The 25,487-nt window shown below is 39.2% G+C and overlaps 2 protein-coding genes across 2 annotated transcripts in view; one reads left to right on the top strand and one right to left on the bottom strand.

The window, feature by feature from the left end:
• Nucleotides 1-1,609: 1,609 nt before the first annotated feature.
• LOC107721920 (APC membrane recruitment protein 2) lies at nucleotides 1,610-4,421 on the top strand. Its single transcript, XM_016530147.1, has one exon. The coding sequence runs from the start codon at nucleotides 1,881-1,883 to the stop codon at nucleotides 3,843-3,845; it is 1,965 nt and encodes a 654-aa protein (XP_016385633.1). The 5' UTR covers nucleotides 1,610-1,880; the 3' UTR covers nucleotides 3,846-4,421.
• Nucleotides 4,422-16,213: 11,792 nt separating this feature from the next.
• LOC107721837 (pleckstrin homology-like domain family B member 2) overlaps nucleotides 16,214-25,487 on the bottom strand; it is a 48,035-nt gene continuing 38,761 nt past the window's right edge. Inside the window, exons 17-23 of the mRNA XM_016530007.1 lie at nucleotides 24,848-24,953; nucleotides 22,296-22,494; nucleotides 19,502-19,592; nucleotides 19,017-19,163; nucleotides 18,452-18,671; nucleotides 18,267-18,352; nucleotides 16,214-17,586 (exon numbers count right to left, since the gene is read on the bottom strand). Coding sequence (XP_016385493.1) covers nucleotides 17,446-17,586; nucleotides 18,267-18,352; nucleotides 18,452-18,671; nucleotides 19,017-19,163; nucleotides 19,502-19,592; nucleotides 22,296-22,494; nucleotides 24,848-24,953 — 990 coding nt within the window. The 3' untranslated portion in view covers nucleotides 16,214-17,445. The remainder of the gene's footprint in view (nucleotides 17,587-18,266; nucleotides 18,353-18,451; nucleotides 18,672-19,016; nucleotides 19,164-19,501; nucleotides 19,593-22,295; nucleotides 22,495-24,847; nucleotides 24,954-25,487) is intronic.

The raw sequence follows: 25,487 nt of genomic DNA, 5'->3' as shown, positions 1-25,487 counted from the left end.
TACATATACTAATAATTAAGAATTAATTTATTAAGTTAATAATAAATAAATAAACATGATTACCAATAAATTACAGTATATAAATTAACATTAACCTAGATTAATAAATGCTGCAAAAAATGTTTATTGTTAATTCATGATGCTTGAATTGAGCGAATTGAGATAAAATTGAATTGAGTTCATGATACCATGAACTGAACCTTCATTTAAAGTGATATACATTTTTTCAAGTTGCAAAGATATAAAACAAAAAAAGTATATTTCATTGTTAGAAAGTTCTTTTTTTGTGTGTGTGCAATCTCCATAAAGTTTTTTTTTTAGATCCATATGAGCTTGGCTTATGAATATTAATTAGGTGATGTAAGTTTCACTCAGTAGTCCTAAATGAAAGGTTAGGGCTAACTATAGTAAATTACCACTTGCTAATTGCAAGTTTATGCATTCTACTGTCAAAGCAACTGTATGTTAGAGACCTTTGCTTCATTCTTATTTTCATGGTGGTTGAAGCCTTTGACAAATAATGATTATTTCACAAAAAGTAGGGGAGACCTGTCTCTTCAGTTATTATGGTTGCACCACCCTCATCCAGTATATATGAACAACTAGAAAAGTCATGGGAAAGTCACTGAAATACATTGGTCAAGGTGTGGGAACCCAGTCTATTAGCTCTGCCAAAATATTTATAACATATAATGTTTCTCACCAAATGTCACCCCTGATGTGTATATTTCAACCTCTAAAAAAAGAAAACCCAAAAGCTTTCAGTTGTTTAGCTACTATTGCGCACAATTGGACAAACTAATTGGTGTTGTGTAACAGTGGTGGAGTGTGGTAACAGGAGTCCCCCTGGGCCCATATGCTGGGGGCAGATGGACTGTGTGTTATTGAGGGGTACGTTGAATATAATCAACCACTCCAGACGGCCCGAAACAGGTGAGGACCACCAGCGTGAGCTGATCTAATCTCATTTAAATTTCATCACCCATTTCTCTAAACCGCTTCAAGTGTGTGTTGTGAATGCATTCATTATAAGTGAGTGAAATGTTTGATCTTAATCTGCCTCATGTCTTCATACTTGTAATTTCTCCAATCAGCAGCTTTTGCTTAAATCCTAAGTACAGACGCTACAGCGACCACACAACTGTTTTCTGAAAACAAATGTTTTCTTGAGCCTTTTCATCTGAGGGGGATTTTTTCAATGGGTTATTTTCATTTAAACTGAGAGGTTTGTACTCATTCCATTTATTTCCCCTAATATTCCTGATCGTTGTAGCATTTCTGGAAATGTTCCACATGTGATTGCTTTTTAAAACAAATTCATAATGCAACACTAATTCCATTATGACCCCCATGAAAACATGAGTAAAGAATGCAAAAACTTTCTGTCTATTATGTATACACACGCACACATATTTGTACACTGTTGCACTCACATGCACATGACGACAATCATGATGTCAAAAAGCAATACACTTATTCTCTGCAGCCCGCATGTAGATGCATATCACGCCTCTTCAGTGAGATAGAGGGAATAATTGAGACAAGAAAGAGAAGAAGTATATGTGATGTTTGCAGTGTGGGGGATGAGGGTGTGTTTGTGTGTACAGAGGGGGTGAGATGTGGGGGCGGAGAGAAAAAGTGCTGGCTCGCCTCCAGCGCTGACGAAAGCTGCTTAACCCTCCCAGTTACCATAGAGACTGTCAGGCGCAGCCACCAGTGTGAGAGAAAGAGAGCGAGGCAGGGAGAACACCAACAAGCAAAGGCAGCGGATAGAAGTGGCGAGGGAGAGGAAAAGGAAAGAAACAGTTAGAGACAGGGTAAAATAAAGGGAGAAGAAGAAAGAAAGAAAAACAGAGGGTGCAGTAGAGATAGTGGCAGAGATGGAGGTTCAAAACGAATGCAGTGAACCGCCTCCATGTGATCCTCAGCCAACAGGAAAGCTCAACAAAGCCGCCTTCAAGCTGTTCGGCAGGCGTAAGTCCGGCAGCAGCATGCCGAGCATCTTCTCTGTCAAGAACAAAGGGGAGTCCACCGGTAAAGCCGCTGGCAAGACGCTGGAGCTTGTTAGGAGCAAAACCCATGATGGCTTAATAACGGACACTCCTTCAGAGCTTGATGGCCACCGGAAAGAGGAATCTGCCAGTAGCGACCAGCTCCACGCCGGCACGCCAGATGGTGTGTCCACTGCCCCCCTCCGCAGCTCCATCACCAAGTCTTTCAGCTTCTTCTCTTTACTGCGCCGGAGCAGCAGCCGTGCAGGAGATGGAACTACTACGGTGGCACGACGAGGACGAGGACTTAAGGGGCTGTTCAGCAGCATGCGTTGGCGGCGGAAGCCCCAGGTTCAAGAGGACTCCTTGGAGGTGGCCAAGGAGGTAAAGGAGGGAGACCTTATAATTTCCTCTTGCTCCGGCAATGTGAAAACGGAGAAGGACATGACACTAACTCTTGAGCCCCTGCCACAAGTGTTTGAGGAGCCTCCTCTCCCAGGGGAAGCTGAGAAATGGAAGGCAACATCTATGCAGGAATTACAGGGTACTAATGAAGAGGAGTGTGGTAACTGTGGTCCTCCCCTTTCACAACAACATACAGTCACTGAGGAGTCTCCAGCTCCTTCTCCACTCCGAGCCCAGACAGAAGGGCTCCAACCTGATAAACACAGCAGTTCGACACACCTGTCCTCCATTCCGACCTGCGCTTTGACCCCTCCAATGGAGCACAGCACAGCCGACCCACAATCTGAGCAGTCTGTGGATCGCCTATGTTCCATGTTCACTGATGTTACTTCACTAAAAAGCTTTGATTCTTTAACAGGCTGTGGTGATATCATCGCTGATCCAGAAGAGAATTCTGGGAATGGGGGAAGTGCCACGAGCAGTGGAACCGGTAGCAGTAGCGGGGGATGCATGGGTCGCAGATTAAGTGGAGCGGGGACAATTTCAGAGAGATGCTCTCCTGCCAAGCCTCCACTTCCTCCTCAGGTCAGTAGCATTACATCTATCCATGCTTCTTGCTACATGCCAGCCCACCAAAGACCACGTGCAGCCCCTAAAAAGCCACAAGGTAGTGGAGTTGTTGCCTACATGGGTGGAGGGGAGGAGATGGCTAGTCCAGAGGCGGTTGATGATGCTGACATGCAGGGTCTATGGCATATGTTGCCCCAGAAGGGTGAAGACTCCCCAGCCCTACGACGTACAGAGCCTGTCTTGCATCATGCACCAACCCGCCTTGAGAAGAGGCCAGCTCAACTAAAGGCGCTTGGCCTCAGTAAGATCCCTGTGAGTGGAGGTAGCAAGATGGGAAAGCAGCAACCCTCACGTCCCTCACCTCCCCCTGTCGATAAAGAACTCCAGGATGCCCCACCAAGTGATGAAGGCTACTGGGATTCTCCCACACCTGGCCCAGAGGATGAGGATAGCACCCTCCTACGTCGGGAAGGTTTGCTGAGGGACAGCTGCTCTGGAGATGCACTTTATGACCTCTACGATCCCAACAGCCCTAGTGCTGCTGGCTCTGATGATGACGTGAGTTCACCAACAAAATCTGCAGGTGATCTAAAAATTAACTTGCCTTCTCCAAAATGCTCATCTTCCGCCACTTCCTCATTCCGTTCCATGAAAGGCAGCACCAGCCTACCTCGAGATTCCAAGATCCCTATTAGTGTGAGGCAAACACCACCTTCCCATTCTTCCAGCCAAGGTGCACTGTCTTCCAATCTTAGCCCCACTTCAACTACCCCTCCTAAAAAGCCTGATGCCCCACCACGCACTCGAATCCCTGTCTCGAAGGTTCCTGTCCGTCGTTCCGGCAACAAGAGCACCCCCACCTCACAAAGCAGGAAGTAGAGAGCTTGGAGGCCCATCAGATATTTCTGACAATACAAATCTATCACAAGAGCTTTAGGCCAAAACACAATGTTTTTTAATATAAAGCAATCAACTTACAATTCTTTGATTTCACCCATCTACTGAGGACTATATCTTTACTGTGTTTTTACATCTTTCGAAATGATTTTTTTGTGATGTCGCATATTACACCCTAATGTAATTAAGAGTTTTGTAGAATGCACTGCTAAATATAACACATGACATTCATAATAATGTAATCTTGAAGTTTTTTTTACACCAGCCTTTCAAAGAGGAATAATAAGGTGAGAATGCTGATCCTAAGAAGAATGTTTAATATCAAAAAGCTTCTCATTCCCTTCCATTGGATCAGTGAAACTGTGCTAATGTCTTGCTCTGTCGTCCCACAAGCACTGTGTAAAACGCTGCTGCAATCTTTTATCTCTCTAGTATTTTACATGTAATGAATTTGGAGAACTGTGTGGGATTAAACCAAGCACTTCAGACACTCCTAAATAAAGCTGCATGGAGTCTTGTACATTTAAACTGGATCAGGGAACAACCTTTTGTTCAAGACACTCTTTTGTATCACACAACGTGACTTCCTGTTGATACTGATGAAAAGTAAAACATTCTTTTTACTGAATCTTCGATTTACTTACTCTTTTATATTGGACAAGGAACTCCCTGTGACCTCACTGTGGATATGTGTGCACTGCTTGTTTTGTCTTTTGGAAAACACGACTTGCAAAAAATAAATCCCCGGATTGTGAGTATCCTCCTTTTTCACGGTGGTTTGTACTACTCCCGCTAACCTGGAAATACTGAACTGGATATTTTTGAATGTAGCATGACATCATTCTACACAAAGTTCTGTTTAATTTGCCTGCTCACTACTCAATAAATAAAAGAGAGAGAGATATGGGGAAGCCCATATATATAATGAATTAACTGTCTTCCATCATGTGACCATTCTTCTGGAAATGTTATCACCCTTTGGCTCTAAGAGTTTTCAAGTGAGCAATTACTGCAGAAATCGTCTTCTTAATCAGTATTTTTGGCGAGTTTTCCAGTATAAAATATCAAAATAACCTTAAAGCAACATAAATTTACTTTTATAAAAAATGTTAAAAAAAAAAGTGATTAAGAATTTTTTTTTTTTTTTTTGCAGTATTTGGCTTTATCCACCAGTCAGTAATACGGTTTTTACTATTTTTTTCTTTACCACTAGGACATTTTATGTGTAAACTGTAAAATATTTTTCTCTTGAGAAGGCCCATGACATGCCTTCTTTCTTTTATATGCTCCCTTTATTTAAATTGTTCTTTATTTAATAAATAAAACAACTCTCTGTGTACATCCAGGAAGTGGACATCTATTCAAGTGTGAATGCCTGCATCATTTTCCACACACATGACAGGGCCATGTGGGCAGCTTAGATGTTAGCTGTTTTAATCGCTGAGACGTAAAGGGCATCACGGTTGTCTTTTTTGCAGCCAGCAACAGTCTTCTGGGATTTAAATCCCACCCATAAGGAAGATAGAAGAAAGCTGGTTTGGGTTCAGCTGTCGGCGTGAATCCGGTTGACAAAAGGAGGTGTATACTGTGGGTTATCGGGGAGAATTATGGGCTTCCATTCTCATGGATCTGTTATTGATGTGGTTTTGGGAGAGTGAGGTGAAAGAAGGAAGTGCGTGTGGAGTGAATACAGATAAGAAAGAGCTATGCTCGATGTAGTGCTTAAGGCCAATTGGATAGAGACATGGATGTGTGTGTGTGTGTGTGTGTGTGTGTGTCTCTGAAGGGGGGATTTGGTGCAGTCCCAACAGTAATGGTGCAGCGAAAAAAAACATTCACTCCTGAGCAGCTCTTGCTGCAGTGTGGCTTCTTATGTAAAAGCCTTATGTAACACCATAACCCTCTGATATCATCCATACACATGAGAAAACTGCTGGAATGTGTGTATGTTTGTGTGTTTATGTGTGCAGAGCTATTAACTGCAATGTTCTAAAGAATTAGTTAGCATTATCCATGACTGTGCTGTAATTGGGTCAACTGTATTTACCCTTTAAAAAGTGTTTTATCTGTCTCTGTGTGTGTGTATGTGTGTGTGTGTGTGTGTTAGCAGAAAATTAGACATTACTGCTGTATGCATAAGCAGAGCTGACTGTGAGTGTGTATGTGTGACTAATGGTTGGATGGCCTAGTTTTCAAAGACCTGATTCTGTGAATGAGAGAGGGAGAGAGAGAGAGAGAGAGAAAGAACAGGGTCAAAGGGAGAGAAACATGGTTTATTTACAAAAACACTGGTGTTACTATGTTACTATGCTACAGCGATTGTCATGGTACTTTGGTATACCATGATATTTTATATTAATATACCACAATTTTTTAACCGCACTTTTCTTTGGTGTGTGTGCTTCAAAGAATATCATGGTATTACCATGGTGGAATGCCTAAAAACATGGTAAAACACTGTTTACAAAATGCATTGTAAATATTGTAAATGCTTGGCTCAGACAGCAGGTCTACAATAAGCTACTTACTGGCCGTTGGGACATGATATGTTGGCGTATCACTGCTCAGTCAGACAGTTAGCATGTGGCTGATGGAAGGGGGTGGCTTAACCTGATGATCCCTGAGCTCATATTATCATTAGCTCTCCTCGTACCTGGGAGCCGGATGGGATACCCCAGGGCTCTATCCTCGGTTTGACACCCGCAGGGGCTTAGAGGGCCTGTTTAATAAGCTCAGAATCTGTTCCAAAACTAGGGCCAGAGGCAGAATCATTAGTGTGGCAATTCAGCAACCATGCTCATGGTATACCCTGAGTGTTTGGGAGTCTCTTATGCTCACCATGGCTGCACTTATTTGATCAAAAATATAATAAAAATGGCAATATTCTGATATATTATTGCAATTTAAAATAGCTATTTTCTATATTATATTTTAAAATGTAATTTTTTCCTATGATGGCAAAGCTGGATTTTCAGCAGCCATTACTCCAGTCTTGTGTGCCCCATGATCCTTCAGAAATCATTCTAAAATGCTGAACTGAATGGTGCTCAAGAAACATTTCCTATTATTGTCAATTTTGACAAACAATTGTGCAACTTAATATTTTTGTGGAAACCATTATGCATATATTTTATTGTTTTTTTAATCGTAGTATATATATATATATATATATATATATATATATTTAAAATCACTTATTTTTTATCACAAAATGGCCATAAATTTGGCATATCGTTAAAAAATCTACTATTATATAATGACATATCTGTGAATTACTGTACATGTTGCTTTTGCCCACATAACAGTGTAGTTACGGCATCTCCTTTTTCCATGTGCTTACATCCTGTATCTTGCGGCTTTTGTTTTGCATGTGCTAGTTTGAGAGAGAGGCAGAAGAGAAAGAGAGGAAGTGAAGACAAAAAACTATTATGGAGTGAGTGTAAGCAAGAGGTCTATTTAGAAGGGGCTTTTCTTGGGTGGAATCATATTGAATTTTATTACAGTGAACAAAGAGAAGATACGTAAGAGCGCATTTATACAAACAAGTGAAAGAGAGGGAGAGAAAGAGTGCTGTATTTCAATACTGAGTGGGGGATTGTCTGAAGTAAACACAAAATGTCAAAGGCTCTAAGAGGTGAAAAAAGCTATCTGACTACACTACATTTGTGGGCTGCTATGATCCTAATAGCTAAATAATTCAGAAATACACAATGTAGCAACATAGGACATATAGGGCAGAATTCCTCTGAACAACTCGAGTTAAAAGTCCATGGACGGTCTCACTCACGCCCCTCTTTTCTCAGAAAAACTTTCCTTCATCTCCAGGGGAAACTGGAAGCGGTTGCTTAAAACATCTCAAGGGTTTGCCTGCTATCCAAGACTGAACTTTTGTTTTGTACTTGAAGTGCTGTGGGTGAAACGCTCCCTGATTTTCCTGTTTGACTGCTTTTAGTTGATACCTGATACGGAGACATCTATTATCTTTCGCTTTCTCTGCTTCCTCTCTTTCTCCCCTTTTCCGTTCTGTTTCCCTACTAAAAGTCTGTAACACAGATGAAATTCCTGATTTTCAAGCCAAGTGGTTTCTTCCAAAGAATATTATTTGTATCTTTAATAAGTTGAATGATTACTGTAGGTAAAAAGTGTTTGTCTTAATGCTGTAGCTGAATTCAATCATTCACATGTCAAAACTTGGCCCGTCTATTGAGTCACACTATTTGCTTTTAACTACTCAGCCTCATGTTTTATAAAAAAAATTGTGGAACACAAAAGGATTATGAATATACTAAAGCTGCTCCTTTACATACAATATAAATGCATAGTGATCACTGGCTGTCAAGTTATGGGAATCCAGGTAGTTTTTCCTGAATTATATATAGCATGCTAAATTAAAATTGCACCACTCAACAAGCACGTCTAAAACAAACAAACAAAAAATGTTCAAAAGTGTTTTGTTTTCTATTGGTCATATCTTGGTCAGCAAAGATCACCTTCTCAATAAAGATCAGATCATGCTCTGGGCCACCAGAAAGAGACAAGAAGAAGAAACTAACTGATATTTGTTGGTTTGGCTGCATCACTGCATACATACTAGGATTGTGTGATCAGAAATCTGTTTGCATGCATATGGAATGATATCACAGGGGGTTTGGCCATTCAAAATCTGCACCCTTCATTTCACACGCTTACCCTACTACACAAATCTCCATGGCAACCTCAGTAGGTCATCCAATGAGAGGTGGAGGTGGGGCCGGGGGGCGGGGGGTACACACGGCTGACAGAGAGTTTTGAGGACACTGATTGGAGTGAGAATGTTGCAATGTGAGTTTGTGCAAATTCACGCACACTTGGGAGACTCAAATCTCATTTCTCACACTCGCACTCTTTCATTTGCTGCAACCTCATGAGAATATCACACCCTTTAGTTACTCTTTAGTTTTATGCTTTAAAAACAATACTTTTTGTTTGACTGTGTTGTTCATATTTCTTCATTTTTACACTAACTCTGGCATTCTCTACCCAATGGATGATGTCATTTCCTTACAGCCATTTTTTCTTCCCAGGCTTCCATCAGCATCAATAATAAATACACATCAAAAACGTTACATGTATAATTAATTCTATCTGAGCCTCCATTTCAGAAACAAGAGGAACAAAGTGACATTTTTCAAAGAGTTTGCAAGTGAAAAGTGTTGTGAATTATGGCTTGTCTGTGGTGTAAGACGCTAATATACACCACAGTCACTCAAGTGCAGTCTGAACTCAAGCGTGAAGTTGAGGAGGAAAGCCTCCCGAGGAGGATACATTTTAAAAAATCCATCTGATCAATATGCTATCAATTATCAGCTATTTCAATTATTTCAAGCTATTTCTAATATCAATTATTAGCTAGCGTCTGCTAAATGACTAAATGTAAATGTAATGTAAATGTAATTAACCTAATCTGCCCTGTCAACTTAACATTGTTAAATCCTTCGTTCTGGAAAGACAGAGAGTAAAACAATTCATCTCCAAACTATTTGTGCTGAACCGTCCCTTTACAGGCACCAATGCAGACATTAATGTGATGTTCCTTGGACAAAAGAACCTAGTGTCACTAATGGATCCTTGTCATGGTTCAGTGAATATAAATGAACCATGGAACAGTAATTCAGTCATGATTGGTCAGCATTGTGTTTCCTATCACTGCCACTGACATGGAGGCACGAAGGTCACTTGATCTCAAGAAACAAAAGTTAGAAGGGATCATAAATCTATAGCCTATTCTTATGTTCATACAGTTTGGTAAAATAATTTTTTTTCTCCTTCATATGTGACATATGACAGCAAAAATATACACACAGTTAGTTACGGTCCTCGAATCTGACTGGATGATATCTTCTCTTGTTATTTAGAGGAAAGAAACATGCAGACACTTAGTCTACACTTTTATTATATTGTGAATATACATTACAATGAGGATAACCAGAGTAAGCCCTTAATGTCAAAACTAGCTGAGTTATCAAGTACGCTGTTGTTGCATCTATTTGCAGAATGAAAGAGCGCGTCCTTCTGTCCACAGACATTCGCACTCCTGAGTCAACCATTCCAAGTCCGAACTACCAGGACACAAGTCCCAACTTGTTGCAATTACTTGAATTTTAAACACCACCATACAAGCTCAATCGACGAGCAACGTGGCGCTATAACGGCTGAAGCTAACGCTTAACTTTATGTCAATGCAGTGGCCAGCGCTGACGCAGTCATGTAAAAACATAACAGTTGAAAGGACACTTAGACAAAAGATATCATTTTCCTCAGTGGACAAATTAATGACTTGACCTGGGGAATGAAAGCTAAAACAGACGCAGGTAATTTCACATCCTCAGTCGGTATCGATGTTTGTCGATCTCTCTGTGTCTCTTTCTATATATAATACACAATAAATAAAAAATATATTTACAATATAATAATATTATATATTGTTCCACATTCGGTCTCAGATACTGTGACACTTTCTTTGAACAGTGAAAATATAATGTTAATTCTAATTCTGGTAGCTTTAAGATTGGGAGTCCAATTTTATACTTTAATATTTTAACATAAAATGATCATAAATTATATTATAAAATTTATTGAGGTTATAATTCTAAACATACAAGGACAGGGTGTTTTCCACACGCAAATCAGTTTAGCTGTCTGTTTAGCTGACTAGTGTCCCATATGGGCCATATTTAAAAGGTCATGTGAACAACCTCACAAATAAATTGGATTTGAGCATAAATCTGAATTTTGTACTTTGGCTTGTGGTGTGACACAGCCTATGTGTGTTTTTCACTTTTATCCATTTCTCTACAGAAAAGACCCACTCAGCAGACACTAATCAAACACAATCAAAGTGACGTGACGTGTAGCCAAGTATGGTGTCTCATACTCGGAATTTGTGCTCTGCATTTCACCCATCCAAGCGCACACACACAGCAGTGAGTAGTGAACACACACACACACACACACACTGTGAACACACACACGGAGCAGTGGGCAGCCATTTTTGCTGCGGCGCCCGGGGAGCAGTTGGGGGTTCGGTGCCTTGCTCAAGGGTCTCTCCTCAGTCGTGGTATTGAGGGTGGAAGAGAGCGATGGCCATTCACTCCCCCCACCTACAACCCCTGCCGGTACCGAGACTCAGACCTTGTAACCTTTGGGTTACAAGTCCGACTCTCTAGGCCATGATTACCTCTATGGTCCCACACAGGACTGGACAGAACAGGACAGGGAAAAGCTTGTCTGACACTGCAGCTGGACACCAGCTGGGCCCCCCACCATATATGTGGACCACCATGAAAACATACACACACACACAAAAACAAAGGTGGGGCTAAATTACACTCCATCCACACATACATTTACTAACCATAGACCCCCCCCCCCACTGAGTCAAACCCCTCAAAATGCTGCCTCACACACAAAAGCAAGGTCAAGTTCACTTGCTGATGAACTGCCTCAAGTTAGTAGACACGACAGTCACAAAACAGCAGCTGTGATGCCTGTGACATTGAGTCATTACCAAGCGCAAGTCTCTAACCTGTAATTTCACCAGCTAAATGTAATGTGCCTTCTTCCATTAACTAAAAAAAGCTAGATTAAATATGTGTGAAAGTCAGAGGCTCTGGAATGATGTCATTTCAAGAGCTCACAAAGCTGTCAGTGTCCATCCTGACGCCCAAAAACATAGTCAAATAAGTATGCAAATGCAAATTCAAATGCTAGCAAGAGTGTGGTTTTGTTGTACACGCATAGCATGTGTTCTTTCGTTACTGTAGAGGTAACAAACTCCAATACTCAAGCAGGCAATAGAAGTACCTTTAAATGTCTGTGCCATTCAATTTTTATGATTCAAGTAAGTATAAATATGTCAACTAGCAAGATTCAAGTATCTGACCACAAAAACCTTGTGAAATGGTTTGATGAGCAGTTTTTGTATTGGCCTTTTGAAATAAGAAGTTAATGAGGGAAGTATCTAACAGCTTGTTGGAAGCCCAAAGTATATGTCGGTTTTTAAGCATATGGCGTATCTGTACATTACATGTGATGTAAGTTTAATCATCATCATGTCGCAATGATGAGCTCTTGTGAGAGAGGGTTAACACATACTCTCAACTCTAGTTTAAATGAGTACAACAGCATTTTTATCGCTTATAACTTCTGGGGAGAAATAGCACAGACACTGGATGAGGAGTAAACTTTCCTGTGTGCTTGTGTCGAGCACTTGTGTTAGTGCATGCTATCAATCGAAGTATACTTTGAAAAGTTGTGTTCGACCGTATACATTCGTGTTAAAACAAAAGAAGTAAACTTTGGGCTTTCATTTTCATTACAACACAGAACGATGACTTGCTACGTGGTATTGCTAGTCAGAGTTAGGTGGTATCGGGAGAGGGACATTCTCATTCCAGACAGCATTTGATTGGACATTGAAAAATTTATATACACCTTTGAGTGCAAGATGAGTCATCAATATGTATTTGTTTTCCCAGAAATATGTACCTTTTAAATGCATTTATAGCTAAAAGTGAATTTAGAACTACAGTAGCATATAGATAGCCTTAAAGCTAATGCTACAAATCTAAAGCTGCGTCCCAAATGACGCACTATACTGTGCACTCATACACAATGTACTTATGCACTATGCACTCAACCATGTAGTGTATGAATTATATAAGATTATTATGTCATTCATAATCAGAATCTGATAGCCCCTCCCTCGGTACATAATTAAAGCTGTGACAGTTGAGTGCATGAAGTGTCCAACATTCCACACTTCGGCCCTGTCCCAAATGGCACACTTCATGTGCACTTGTGGTCTTGCTGACTTACAATGGCAATGTCCGTTAAGTCCACGAGACCGTAGGGTTTCCCATTCTTCATTTTAGCTTTCAGAAGGGTGCTCGCGATGCGCACTTCTGCCCAGCCTGCAATGAGGCGAGCTCCGCAGCAGACTTCTACCTGATACATTTTCTACGTTGCTTGTGGTTTGATTTGAGCGAAAACAACGTATCCGTGTGGCGCAGCTGACACAGAACAACATACGCTGTTTGCGTTCAGTGGATACTCTCCAAAATGGCGCTAGGGTGACCCGGAGGAGACGAATTGTTGAATAAAGTCGTTTTTTTTTTTTTCTTTTACGCACAAAAAGTATTCTCGTAGCTTTGTAATATTACGGTTGAACCCCTGATGTCACATAGATTCTTTTACCGATCTCCTTGCTACGTTTCTGGACGTTGATTGTGGCAGTACCCTTGCTGTCTATGGGAGGGTCAGAGAGCTGTCAGAATGCATCAAAATATCTTAATTTGTGTTATGAAGATGAACGGAGGTCTCATGGGTTTGGAACGACATGAGATGAGGGTGAGTAATTAATGACAGAATTTTCATTTTTGGGTGAACTATCCCTTTACGTCTCTAAAGAGATGCTTGCTGAGAAATTAATTAATAACTGAATTCTGATACATTATGTAACTCGATGCATTTCGAGTACAGCTCTGTTTCGGAACATGAATACTAATGTACAATATAGTAGACCAGAAACTATGTTAAATGAGTATTTATGTCCACAAATTTGTAGTGTCTGCAAAAAAAAGTAGGTGAAAAGTATGGGGGTAGAATTGTTGCATTATTCCACATAAATAGGTTATGATCCACAAACAAATTTAAAGAGATTTACAAAATTTTTAAAATCGCATCCTGTAAACGTGATTGGTTATAGCGAGACTGTGCTATGATTGGTCAGCGAAGTGTGGCTGTTATCTGGTTGGCTTGAGTAGACGGTGGGTCTGGGTGGAGTCCACGCATTTGTGGATTGTCAGCATCTTGACACTAGAAATGTTTCAAGATCCACAAATGCGTGCAGCGATCTACAAATGTACAGGACGCGATTCACAAATGAATAGCAGGCAAAGTTGTGTTTGTGACATAAAAATGTATTTGTGAATATGTTTTTTATTTGCAAATCTCATTTTATTTTTTTGTGAATTTAATTAATGCTTGTGAAACTGAGATTTATTTGTGGATCTCTTTCTATTTATTTGTCAGTATATTTTTGTTTTGTAAATCTCTTTACATTTGTTTGTGGATCATAATCTTTTTTTTTGGAATAATGCAACAATTGAATTGTTGAATAAAGTCGTTTTTTTTTTTTCTTTTACGCACAAAAAGTATTCTCGTAGCTTTGTAATATTACGGTTGAACCCCTGATGTCACATAGATTCTTTTACCGATCTCCTTGCTACGTTTCTGGACGTTGATTGTGGCAGTACCCTTGCTGTCTATGGGAGGGTCAGAGAGCTGTCAGAATGCATCAAAATATCTTAATTTGTGTTATGAAGATGAACGGAGGTCTCATGGGTTTGGAACGACATGAGATGAGGGTGAGTAATTAATGACAGAATTTTCATTTTTGGGTGAACTATCCCTTTAAGTCTCTAAAGAGATGCTTGCTGAGAAATTAATTAATAACTGAATTCTGATACATTATGTAACTCGATGCATTTCGAGTACAGCTCTGTTTCGGAACATGAATACTAATGTACAATATAGTAGACCAGAAACTATGTTAAATGAGTATTTATGTCCACAAATTTGTAGTGTCTGCAAAAAAAAGTAGGTGAAAAGTATGGGGGTAGAATTGTTGCATTATTCCACATAAATAGGTTATGATCCACAAACAAATTTAAAGAGATTTACAAAATTTTTAAAATCGCATCCTGTAAACGTGATTGGTTATAGCGAGACTGTGCTATGATTGGTCAGCGAAGTGTGGCTGTTATCTGGTTGGCTTGAGTAGACGGTGGGTCTGGGTGGAGTCCACGCATTTGTGGATTGTCAGCATCTTGACACTAGAAATGTTTCAAGATCCACAAATGCGTGCAGCGATCTACAAATGTACAGGACGCGATTCACAAATGAATAGCAGGCAAAGTTGTGTTTGTGACATAAAAATGTATTTGTGAATATGTTTTTTATTTGCAAATCTCATTTTATTTTTTTGTGAATTTAATTAATGCTTGTGAAACTGAGATTTATTTGTGGATCTCTTTCTATTTATTTGTCAGTATATTTTTGTTTTGTAAATCTCTTTACATTTGTTTGTGGATCATAATCTTTTTTTTTTTTTTTTTTAATAATGCAACAATTCTACCCCCATAGAAAAGTACCCAGATGACCTACTACTTTCACAGAGATGAAGCGCGCATCAATTGGACACTTTTCAGACGCACCTCATGTATTTGTGTAGGTGTATTTGGAGGCCTAATGCCATTCCCAAACCTGCAGATGGGGGTCTAAATGCATGTGGAAACTCCCTCGGCATCAACCCTAAGGAAAATGACATGGCTGTGTATTCTTTGAGGACAGACGTCACCGCGTAAGTGCATTTGAGCGAGAATCTCTCAGGCATCAATTATCCTCAAACAGACAGGCCGACGCTTGTCAACGTGGGGTCCAATTGCTCCTTCCCCATATTAGGATGCGTTCAATACATTAATATGATCACGCCAGAGGCGAGGGCACACAAGTGTGTCCGTTCACGCGTTCCGTTTAAACACATTTGGCCCCGTCCGCCTTCCATAGTCCGCACGCATCTCATTGCAGGGAGAGCTATGAAAGAAATTCCGCCAAAACAACGGGCGGGAGAAATTGGGGGAAATGAAAAGAGATGATGGACTACATACAGGACGTAGATGGAAACAGGATGTTTTATTGGGGACACCGCGGCCCAAACACCTTTATAAGAAAGCGCAGTTTTAAAGGGAACTGACAAATGATTTGCTTGGCACGAGTTTGCACCTCCTAATGGGAGAATCTTGCGCACACGTTATTCGCTCAAAAAGAAGGACAAGTAAAGGGACAGTATTCCCACCACAAATGAAAACCAAATATAGGACATTAATCATAGCAAGGACTATGTAGGACAACCTAAACCTAGCATTCACATCCTAACAAGGCTGTAGATGAAAAAATTAGAGCAGGCCTGCAGGGCTCAACACTCACGCACGCGCCTGCATGGAGGATGTTTAAATGATAATACATATGTAAATATTAGAAGTGCAGAACGTCTGTTTATCTAGCGTCTTTTGGAGTGCGAAGCGAGTTATCAGACCTGGAAGAACATTCAATCTATGCAGTAATCTTGAACAAACTGATTTAATCTACTCACCACCTTGTTATTACGCAAATCCTTAAATTTGATTTCTGTCCAGCGTGTCTTGTTTGCCTGCGGGGAACGAGGTAATATAGATGGACTACTACATATACTCACAGGACATAATCAAAGGTTTAGCAAGGTTATCAAGTAGATAGAGATCATAAACAATATACATCTGCTTTATTTTCGGTATGCAAAAATAAAGGTGCATGCATGGTAAACAAAAGTATAAATATACATCTCAAATGAGTATTAACAATTCAAAACAGACTACTGGCTGTGGCTTATTCACAGATGAAACCTTATAGCTAACATGTTCAGCACGTGTGAATGTCTCGGATGGCTGTCGTCCCCTGCTGGTGGAAGTGAAATTACACTTGAAATCCAGTCTGATAGGACTTTAACTAATAAATTCGTACTAACACAAAATTGTACTAACACAAAACGTATATAGGCAATTAAGGACACGTTGTGTTGTAGTAGCTACTGGCTTAACCTGAAGCTAAATTCTAGGGATCATCTTTTTTTTCTTTCTGATGTCGTCAAACCAAATACAAGTAATGAAAGCCTAAAAACGGGCCAAAAGCATTAAATACGGTTAATAAAAATGCAAATGCATTATGATACAATGATCAAGTATTATAAAACATACTAAAAACCTAAGTCTTTGTGTAGTATAATTCAAAACAGGATGTTCTATCCTTTAGAATCTGTGTAATACCTTAACTGCAAGCAGCTTTAATGTTTCGGAAGTTGTGAGACATTTGTAATGAATAACTGTAGTGTTAAAGTAGCCACAAATGCGTGTCTTATAGCACCTTTGATTAATCTGAATGTTGAGTATAAAGGCATATATCAGTATAATACAGAAATGAAGGCACTGGCAAACACCAACACACGCATCTATACATAAACTCGATAGCGTGTGGTCAGTGTGCATTTCATCTTTGGCAGAACAGCTGACAGCTGTTTATATCATAATGTGTGTGTCCCCGAGGCCCTGTACACAAGGTAGCAAACAGACCACACACAAAGTGGCACACTGGCACTGAATATCATTTAACAAGTCTTTCTCTCTTCACAAAATCAGACAGACGAAATACCAAAAGACACGAGCACAAACATTCACACAAAATTATAGGATATGTGCTCCATTCCATCATCTGGGCCAACAAGTAAAAGTTCATGTTGCATGAAAAAAACAAAACAAAGGCAGCAAAGAGAAAAGCTTCAATACTGTGGATTGACATCGAAAAACAGATACGAACGCAAAAATAATATCAGTCCAGCGTTTGGGGGAATCAGTACTGAAACCAGCATGTGAAAGAGGGCAGATCAAGTCCGGTGGTTTTTAAGTCCACACACTGCACATTTTATTGCTTCTCTGCTGGCAGACAACATCTATATCATGAACTGAGTGTATCCCTCCGCCCCCGTAACGATAACGTCCATCCATATTCTCATAGCTTCTGGAGAGGGTGCCACCATGTAGTAGACACGATCATGAGTCTTCACACTGAAGGTAAGTGAAGGGTTTGGACTCTTAAGAGAGAGAAGGAGAGAGAGGGGTAAGATTACAGTTTGGCCTCTAGGGGGCAGCACTGAAACATTAAAACAGGAGTGTCCACACATGGTCCTGGAGGGCCACTGTTCTGCAGTGTTTAGCTCCAACTTGCCTTGACACAGCTGCCTGGAATTGTCTAGCACGCCTAACAAGACCCTGATTAGCTGGTTCAGGTGTTTGCTAAACTCTACAGGACAGTGGCCCTCCAGGAGCAGGATTGGACAAATTAAACTTTATTCATTCATTCTTGTTGAATAATTATTAAATAACAATAATCATCTTATTACAGACTTGGATTTTATTTTAAAAGTCAGTAAAGCATCACTGAACAGTAGCCATTTATACAAAATATAATAATAGACAAAAAAAGTTTGTTTTCATAATAAATGTCATGGGCAAAATTAATGTTACCTGTTATTAAGTATTTTAAATGTTTCATAAATTACATGCTATTAATAATTAATGTCAATACATAAAATCAAAATAAATATAAAACGTTAAAAAGCTAAATTTGAATTGACATTAAAATTAACATTAAAATATTAAAATTTGTATGATTAAATATTTAAATTTATTACTTAAATCAAAGCTAAAAATTACTGTAAACAGTATATAAAGCTTATTATATTGATAATTATTAGCTGCAGAGGAAAAGTACCTTGTGGGCGCTCTTTAAGTGGTCGTAATACACTTCCTCTATGGCCTGGAAATAAATCACTCCTTTCAGTTTGGCCTCATGTTTATCTAAACCATTAAAAAAAAAAAAAGTACAAAAATCAATTCTGATATCATTTGAATCGACCAACTTCATGAGTGAAGAAGTGAAGTGAAGGGAAAAATCACCTGCATAGTAGCTCAGGGTCCTGCGGTTACGGTCGAAGACAAACCAGCGCTTCTTCCATGTTTTGATTTTGCCGCCCATCTTAACAAGAAAGCCCCTGCAGGTTTTCTCTGTGATGGAGACATGGTAACAAGTCTCTGTGTTGTGGCCGGCTGAGTCGATGTGGCCACGAAGGTCGAAGTCGTCCTTTCTTACAGGTAGGTAGCGTGTGAGAGGACGAGACTGCAGCAGGGTCACATACAGTATAGGACATTAAGTATTTGTGTATAAATCAATCTAAAAGTAGATGTAGTCTGTTCTTATGTGGCTGCTAATGTGTTCTGAGTGTTTTAGCATGTTTCCATGCAGTTTCTAGTGTGTTATGAGGTTGATAATCTGTTCTGAGTGTTTTAGTATGTTGCTATGTGTGTAAGCATTTTCTTATGTGGTTTTTAGGTTTCACTCATGTCTGTGACGTTATGGGGCAAGCTAAAAAACAAAGTTATGACAAAGTTAGGTGTTTGTTCAAATCTCTAACCTAAATATGAGCACTAGTAATAGCGATGCATGTCTTAGCACAGAACTCACCTGTACTCTCTGTTTCTCACGAAGTTTCACCTCTCTCTCTATGAGTTTCTGCCTCCTGCAGGTTTCTTCTTGCAGCCGTTTTTCTAGTTCTTCTCGCCGTCTCCTCTCCTCTTCAAGAGCCCTGCTCTTACTCTCCATCTCTCTCTCCTGAGACACAAACAAATGACACGGTTCTGTACAGATACGCACCGAAACACGTTGCTTTTTAAAGCTGCACACAATTAGTACTCTCTGTTCCAGCACAAACTCCCATGAACAACATCAGAAACGGGAAGAACGACTCGTTTCCCACAGCGTTCCTGCATTTCAAGCTGAATTTGTTGCCGTTTATGGCTGACCGAGAAACTTCTAACAGAGCAAACAAGCTCACGGTTTAAGATCCGTGCAGCCAAATGGGGTTCATTTGGTTTTATGGTGTGCTGAAAGACTGGATTGTGAAACTGATGTCAGTATGAAGTGGCAGGTTTGTGTGGCCGTTTCATCACCCTGTGTTCCAGGAGCTGGTGCTTCTCCACCTGGGCCTCCCGGAGAAGACGTTCCATCTCCTCGATCTTGGAAACATTGGAGGTGCTGGCACTGCAGAAAAGAAAAAAAATGAGATAAGGGATTACATTTTACTTTTCAGAGTGAATGCTACGCCAAAGAAAACTCAACTAGGCATTGAAACATCACGTTACCTACAGCGAGAAGAATGCATACACTTGCAAATGTAAACATGTCGTATGTGCACTGGCATGTATGTATATATGCTGGAGAACACAGAAGGAACCAATAAAGCAGGTCAGCACTGGAACACATTAACAGTCCAGGCATAGAGAGCTTGAGAGTGTGGCCCACAGTCTGACGTCTGATGCTTTCCATTTAGACTTCAAAAAGAACACGTGGAATAGATCTGACCAGCTCCTCCTTTCAGTAAAACTTCAAATTTCCCCCTAAAACCTTCACCTCACTGCTTGGCTCCTCAATATCATCCCTAAAACCTTCACCTGTAAAGAATATATGGGAATCATCTTCCATGTCAAACCCCATACCGTCCCTTTTGTCATTACTTGCATTCCCAAAACAGCTGTTCATAAAACAAAACATACCCTCCAATAATACACTTTCCAGTAACCGATAACGGACAACGGCTACAGCAGTTCTTGCAAAGTACAAAAGAACAGGGCAAAGTTTAAGCTTAATTAGTTTCGCATTTATGAAATGCAGTGCCGTCATCATGGCAATCAACACGCATAATTTTCTGTCAGATATGCATAAGAATCAACACGTAGGAGTTGTAAAGTTTGGCTGTACTGATGGTTAGATAAGACTGAAGAAAAAAAAAAAAAACAACTACCTAAAAAACACAACTTAATATGCAAATATTCAAAAGAAGAGAGACCAATAGGAATTAATTAAACCGATACTGATGACATAATAGCTGTCAGATTTCTAATTATTGTGCCAATCATGCATGCACTGTAATTAGATTTTTCTAGATGCTTCTATGAACATGTTCTGTCCATGATAAGTCTCAAGCTGAAATCGACTGCTTTAGTTATGGAATCTGACAGCTGTCAATCATTAACAAGATGCCTGTGCATGCATGATGAAGTCATCTTTCTGGTTCTTAAAGTATAAAAAAGGAATCTTTGCTTACGAAAGTTTTTTTTTTTTTGGCTCTTTGTTGGTTAATTCACAACTAAAGACGCAATTCAAAGAAGATCCAAAATCCAAATCAAGACAAACCCATCATGCAATCCTGCTCCATTCTGTCTATAACAGATTTCAAATAAAACAAATAAATGTTTTTGTTAATTTTCTTCTTCGTTGTTCCAGCTAATCGCCAAGCCATAACATCTGGCCACCTTGCTTCCATCTTTTCCATTCCTCTGCACACACTGTATTCCTCTCATGTCCTTCATCAATCAGTTCTTTCATCTTTATTGTATCTTACCAGTGATGCCGGAGATGAACAGAGGTCATTCCTGATTTAGAACCCAAAGAACCAGCAGAGAGAAGTGGAACATAACACACAAAGACCCAAGAACAGCCTGAACCCGCGCTCTGCGGCTGATTACATTCAAACTGGGGGGAAGAAACCCTGAATCTGTTTCCTCTAACTGTTCCTGCTGTAACCTGAGTGGATCCATCCCTGGAGCAGAGGAGGGGGTATCAACGGTCCTTCTCGGGCCCCTCAGAACTCACATTATTCAAGCAAACCACTCAAATTACATAAACACCGATCCGCTGCCTGCAGCACACACACACACACACACACACACACACTCATACAGCATAAACACACATTGCTCTGAGAAATGACCTCATGTGGTCTCATCTGTCAAAGTCTTTTCACGAAGGTCTTCAACTAATCACTTTTAAACAGACTTGAGGTTTATGGTAACCTACATGAGACCAGTCGCCAGAGCATTCAAATATGGTTCCTGGATTTCAGTTGCTCTGTCTTTCTCTCTATTCTTTCCTCACACGTTGCCCTTGTCCTCAATATTTCATTCATTGTGCCCCAGACAGAACTCTTGGCTTGAACTACAATAGGAGCTGTGGAAATGTTTTCAATTACAAAGACATGGTATGTGTCATCATGAGTTTATATGATCCATCTGCAGATCTGGAAACACAACTACAGTCTGAATCTAAATGGGGACATGCAATAGATTTCTGCTGTTTTTAATATAAATATAAATACTCCTTATATTTTGTATTTATAATTAAATTTAAACCACCATTCAAAAGTTTGGGGTAAAAATTTTTGTTTTTGAAAGAAGTCTCTTAGACTCACCAAGGCTATATACTATAAGAACAGTAATATTGCGAAATGATACAATTTAAAATATCTGTTTTCTGTTTTAATATATTTTGAAATTTTATTTGTTTCTGTGATAGCTGAATTTTCAACAGCCATTACTAAAGTGTCACATAATCCCTTTAAATCATTCTAATATGCAGATTTGGTGCTAAAGAAATAGTCATTATTATTATCCATTTTGAAAAAAGTTGTGCTGCTTAATATTTTTGTGGAAAGTGACTTTAATTCAGGATTCTTTGATGAATAAAAAATTCTAAAGGACAGCATTTTTTGAAATATAATTTTTCTGCATCCTTGCTGAAAAAATAAATAAATAAATAAATTAAATAAAGCATACTGAAACTTTTAAAAGAAAGTTTAACACCACATAAATAATTTTCCCCAAAATCCCCAGACGCCACCAAAAAGGTTGTCAGACCCAGATAGAATCAGTGACAAAAAAAAACAACAACTAAAAAAAAATCCCTCACCTGGAGACGTTGTCGGGCGAGCAGGCAGAAATGCTGGTTTCCATGCTGTCTGAACTGTCCACACTCAGCGTGTCAAAGGCACGGCCGTTGTCTTGGTAACCAAAGGAATCCAGGTAGACGTTGGTCTGTGAGGATGCGCGGCCACCCAGATCACTCAACCTCGTTCGGTGCTCCTCGCCAATGTGCTGCTGACTGTGCCCTGAGAAATATTCCAACCATTCAAAGAAAACCTGAATTTAGCAATAATGAACACTATGAAATAGCACCGTTTAGTATCAAGCACCACATGATTCTTCCTGTCTGTTTTCAGGGCTATCTCAGCTTTACCTGAGAGTGCAGCATCACTCCCAGGAGCAGATTCTCCATTCCTGCTGCCCAGCTGAGTGTCCTCTGGCCAGGCACTGCCCAGGGCACCCTGGGGCCCTTTACTGTGCTCACAAAGATCAGCCACTGTGCAATAATATCCTGACAACACACACTACTGTTCAAAAGTTTGGGGTAAGATTTAAAAAAAACTAAATTAGTATTTTTATTCAGCAAGGACACATTAAATTGATCGAAAGTGACAGTAAGACATTTATAATATTACAAAAGTTTATATTTCAAATAAACACTGTTCTTTTGAATTTGATATTTTTCAAAGAATCCTGAAAAAATGAATCACCATTTCCATAAAAAGATGAAGAACAACTGTTTTCAACAAAGATAATAATAAGAAATGTTTCTTGAGCACCAAATCAACATATTAGAATGATTTCTGAAGGATCATGTGACACTGAAAACTGGAGTAATGATGCTGAAAATTCAGCTTTAACATCACAGCAATAAATTACATTTTACAATCTATTAAAATGAAAACAGTTTAAACATTTTAAATGGTAATAATTTCACTATATTCCTGTGTTTTTGATCAAATACATAAATGCAGTGAGCAAAAGAAACTTTAAAAAACACAAAATCTTTCTGACCCCAAACTTTTGAATGGTAGTGTATGTGACAGAATACCTTACTCCGATTCATAGATTGGATCCCAAGCCCCTAATGACACCCTTCTTCAGCTACAAGTCAAGCACAAAGAGATGGTTCGATATATTTGAGCTTAATATCGATTTAGGCGCTGTCTCCTGGAGATAGACCGTTTAACTTGTAGCGATCAACTAGTACTGCTATAATAAGCTCAGTGGATATGAGACTCGACTCCACTACAACCTTGATAACATCAACCACATCGAGAAAAAGCAGAGACCCGCCTCTCTGATGATCCGACCCAAGGGACCTTCAGATAAACCATCCGACAATACAGTCAAGCTTTTCATCTACAACAGTAAACTCATAATGCTCACATACTCAAAAAGGCTTTAGTGTATTAACATCAAAGCTAAAGAATTAAAACGAAAACGTTCACAAACAAACTGATCAGGTGGAAAAGAACACAGATATTTGTTGAAAATAGAATGGAAGCATTTCCTGTCCATCATCTTCCCAACATTCTTTCACTATCTTCACAAAACAAATAAATAAATGCAAAACTTTTCCACCCAGATGGAACAAATGCTTCCTATTGGAGGACATCAAGTCCTTATAAGGAGACTTGCTTTAATTGGTCTTGATTTGCTTGTTTTGGTGGTCTAGAGAGCCTTAATGTGGCAATGGTTACAGAGTTACTACACAAACAACTGCTGAGATCATTAGTGAGCATGGTGTTGTTGCATGCTGGGTAATTCATTTCTTTCATTTCAGAAAACTAAAGGTGAGGTCACATTTACAGCAGTTCTGCAAATTTTTGTAGGCATTTGAATAGAAATCTACGCGATAGGAAAATTCGCTTGAGGGTGAAAGATTTCCCTAGGCAGATTTTGCAATGGTTTCAAGTTGATCACACAGAGTCATCATGTTTACCAATGGAAAGCTGTTCGGATTGAAGGGGATTCTGTGCGAGTTGTGCTCTACACTACTGACAACAGACCTTTTTTGCCTGCATAATTTTGCTAAAATTTCAATAATGTGACTGCACCTAAACTTCGTATTCTGCAGAGGAATTTTTATTGAAGCCATGCCTCATTCCTGTCAAAATACCCATAAACACCCACCATCAGCTCTCTAGACCATAAACAGCAGGGTGACATAATAATTAAAGTCTATGAATAAAAATACAACAAAAACAAATGACTACATACACACCTCATCATGCAGGACTGTTACTAGAATAACATCACATCATTGTATGAAATAAATCATCTAATGCCTTTTGTAATGTGTATAAAATAGCAGCTTTATTTCATACAAGATTCAGCCTCATCCAATGAGACCCATAAAAGGCCCCGGTGAGTGCATAAAATTAAAGAAACACTAAAGGAAATTATCTTACAGGCACATTGAGACTACTGTAGGCAGACTACTGTACCTTTCTTAGATTTGCCTGCAGGATAGAGAATGTAATTCATGATTAGGTAACGTTTGACTTATGAAGCAACACTTTTGATGTGTATGATGTAATGCTACATAATAACACTGTATATTTTAAACTGTGTGTTTGAGGTGGAGAGCCCTACCCTTGAGCAGGCGGTGTGTATCCATGTGTGTCTCTTTAGGGGAGATGGCAAGAGCTCGGTTCAACACACTCCCACAGCTGGAGCTTTGAGCTAAAGGTGGATGAGACTAAACACAGGGGGTGATGCTAGAGTGAGCTTTTACTTCATACATACACTATCGTTCAAAAGTTTGAGGTCAGGAAGAAGGGTTTTGGAAAATTATAAATGTAAAATTTTGTAACATTTATTGTAACTTTTGATTAATTTAATGCATCTTTGCTAATTAAATGTATTAATTTCTTTAAAAAAATCTAATCTTACAGTAGTGTGAAGTTAAAAAATATCTAGATGTTTTCAGTTTTTTGACAATATATTATTATATTACATTATATTAACCAAGAAGATATTTAAATGAGCTAGAAATAAAACAGAAAAATACATACTTTTTTCCTCCACTTTTTTAAATTAAATGAACAAGGAAGAATTATATGTAATCAATGCACCAAAACAATACAATTTAATAATAACCAGCAACATTTACAGATATATTTTTAATAAAACATTGTAAAGCATGCCAGAAAAAGTTACTATATAAGCTGTTACAAAACCAGATAGTCTTTGGGAAACTTAATGGCCAAATAATACTTTTTTTTTTTATTAT

This window comes from Sinocyclocheilus rhinocerous, unplaced genomic scaffold, assembly GCF_001515625.1.
Source record: "Sinocyclocheilus rhinocerous isolate Xijiao unplaced genomic scaffold, SAMN03320098_v1.1 scaffold90, whole genome shotgun sequence".
In the NCBI taxonomy this organism is placed as follows: domain Eukaryota; kingdom Metazoa; phylum Chordata; class Actinopteri; order Cypriniformes; family Cyprinidae; genus Sinocyclocheilus; species Sinocyclocheilus rhinocerous.
This window is presented reverse-complemented; position numbering and strand designations above follow the sequence as displayed.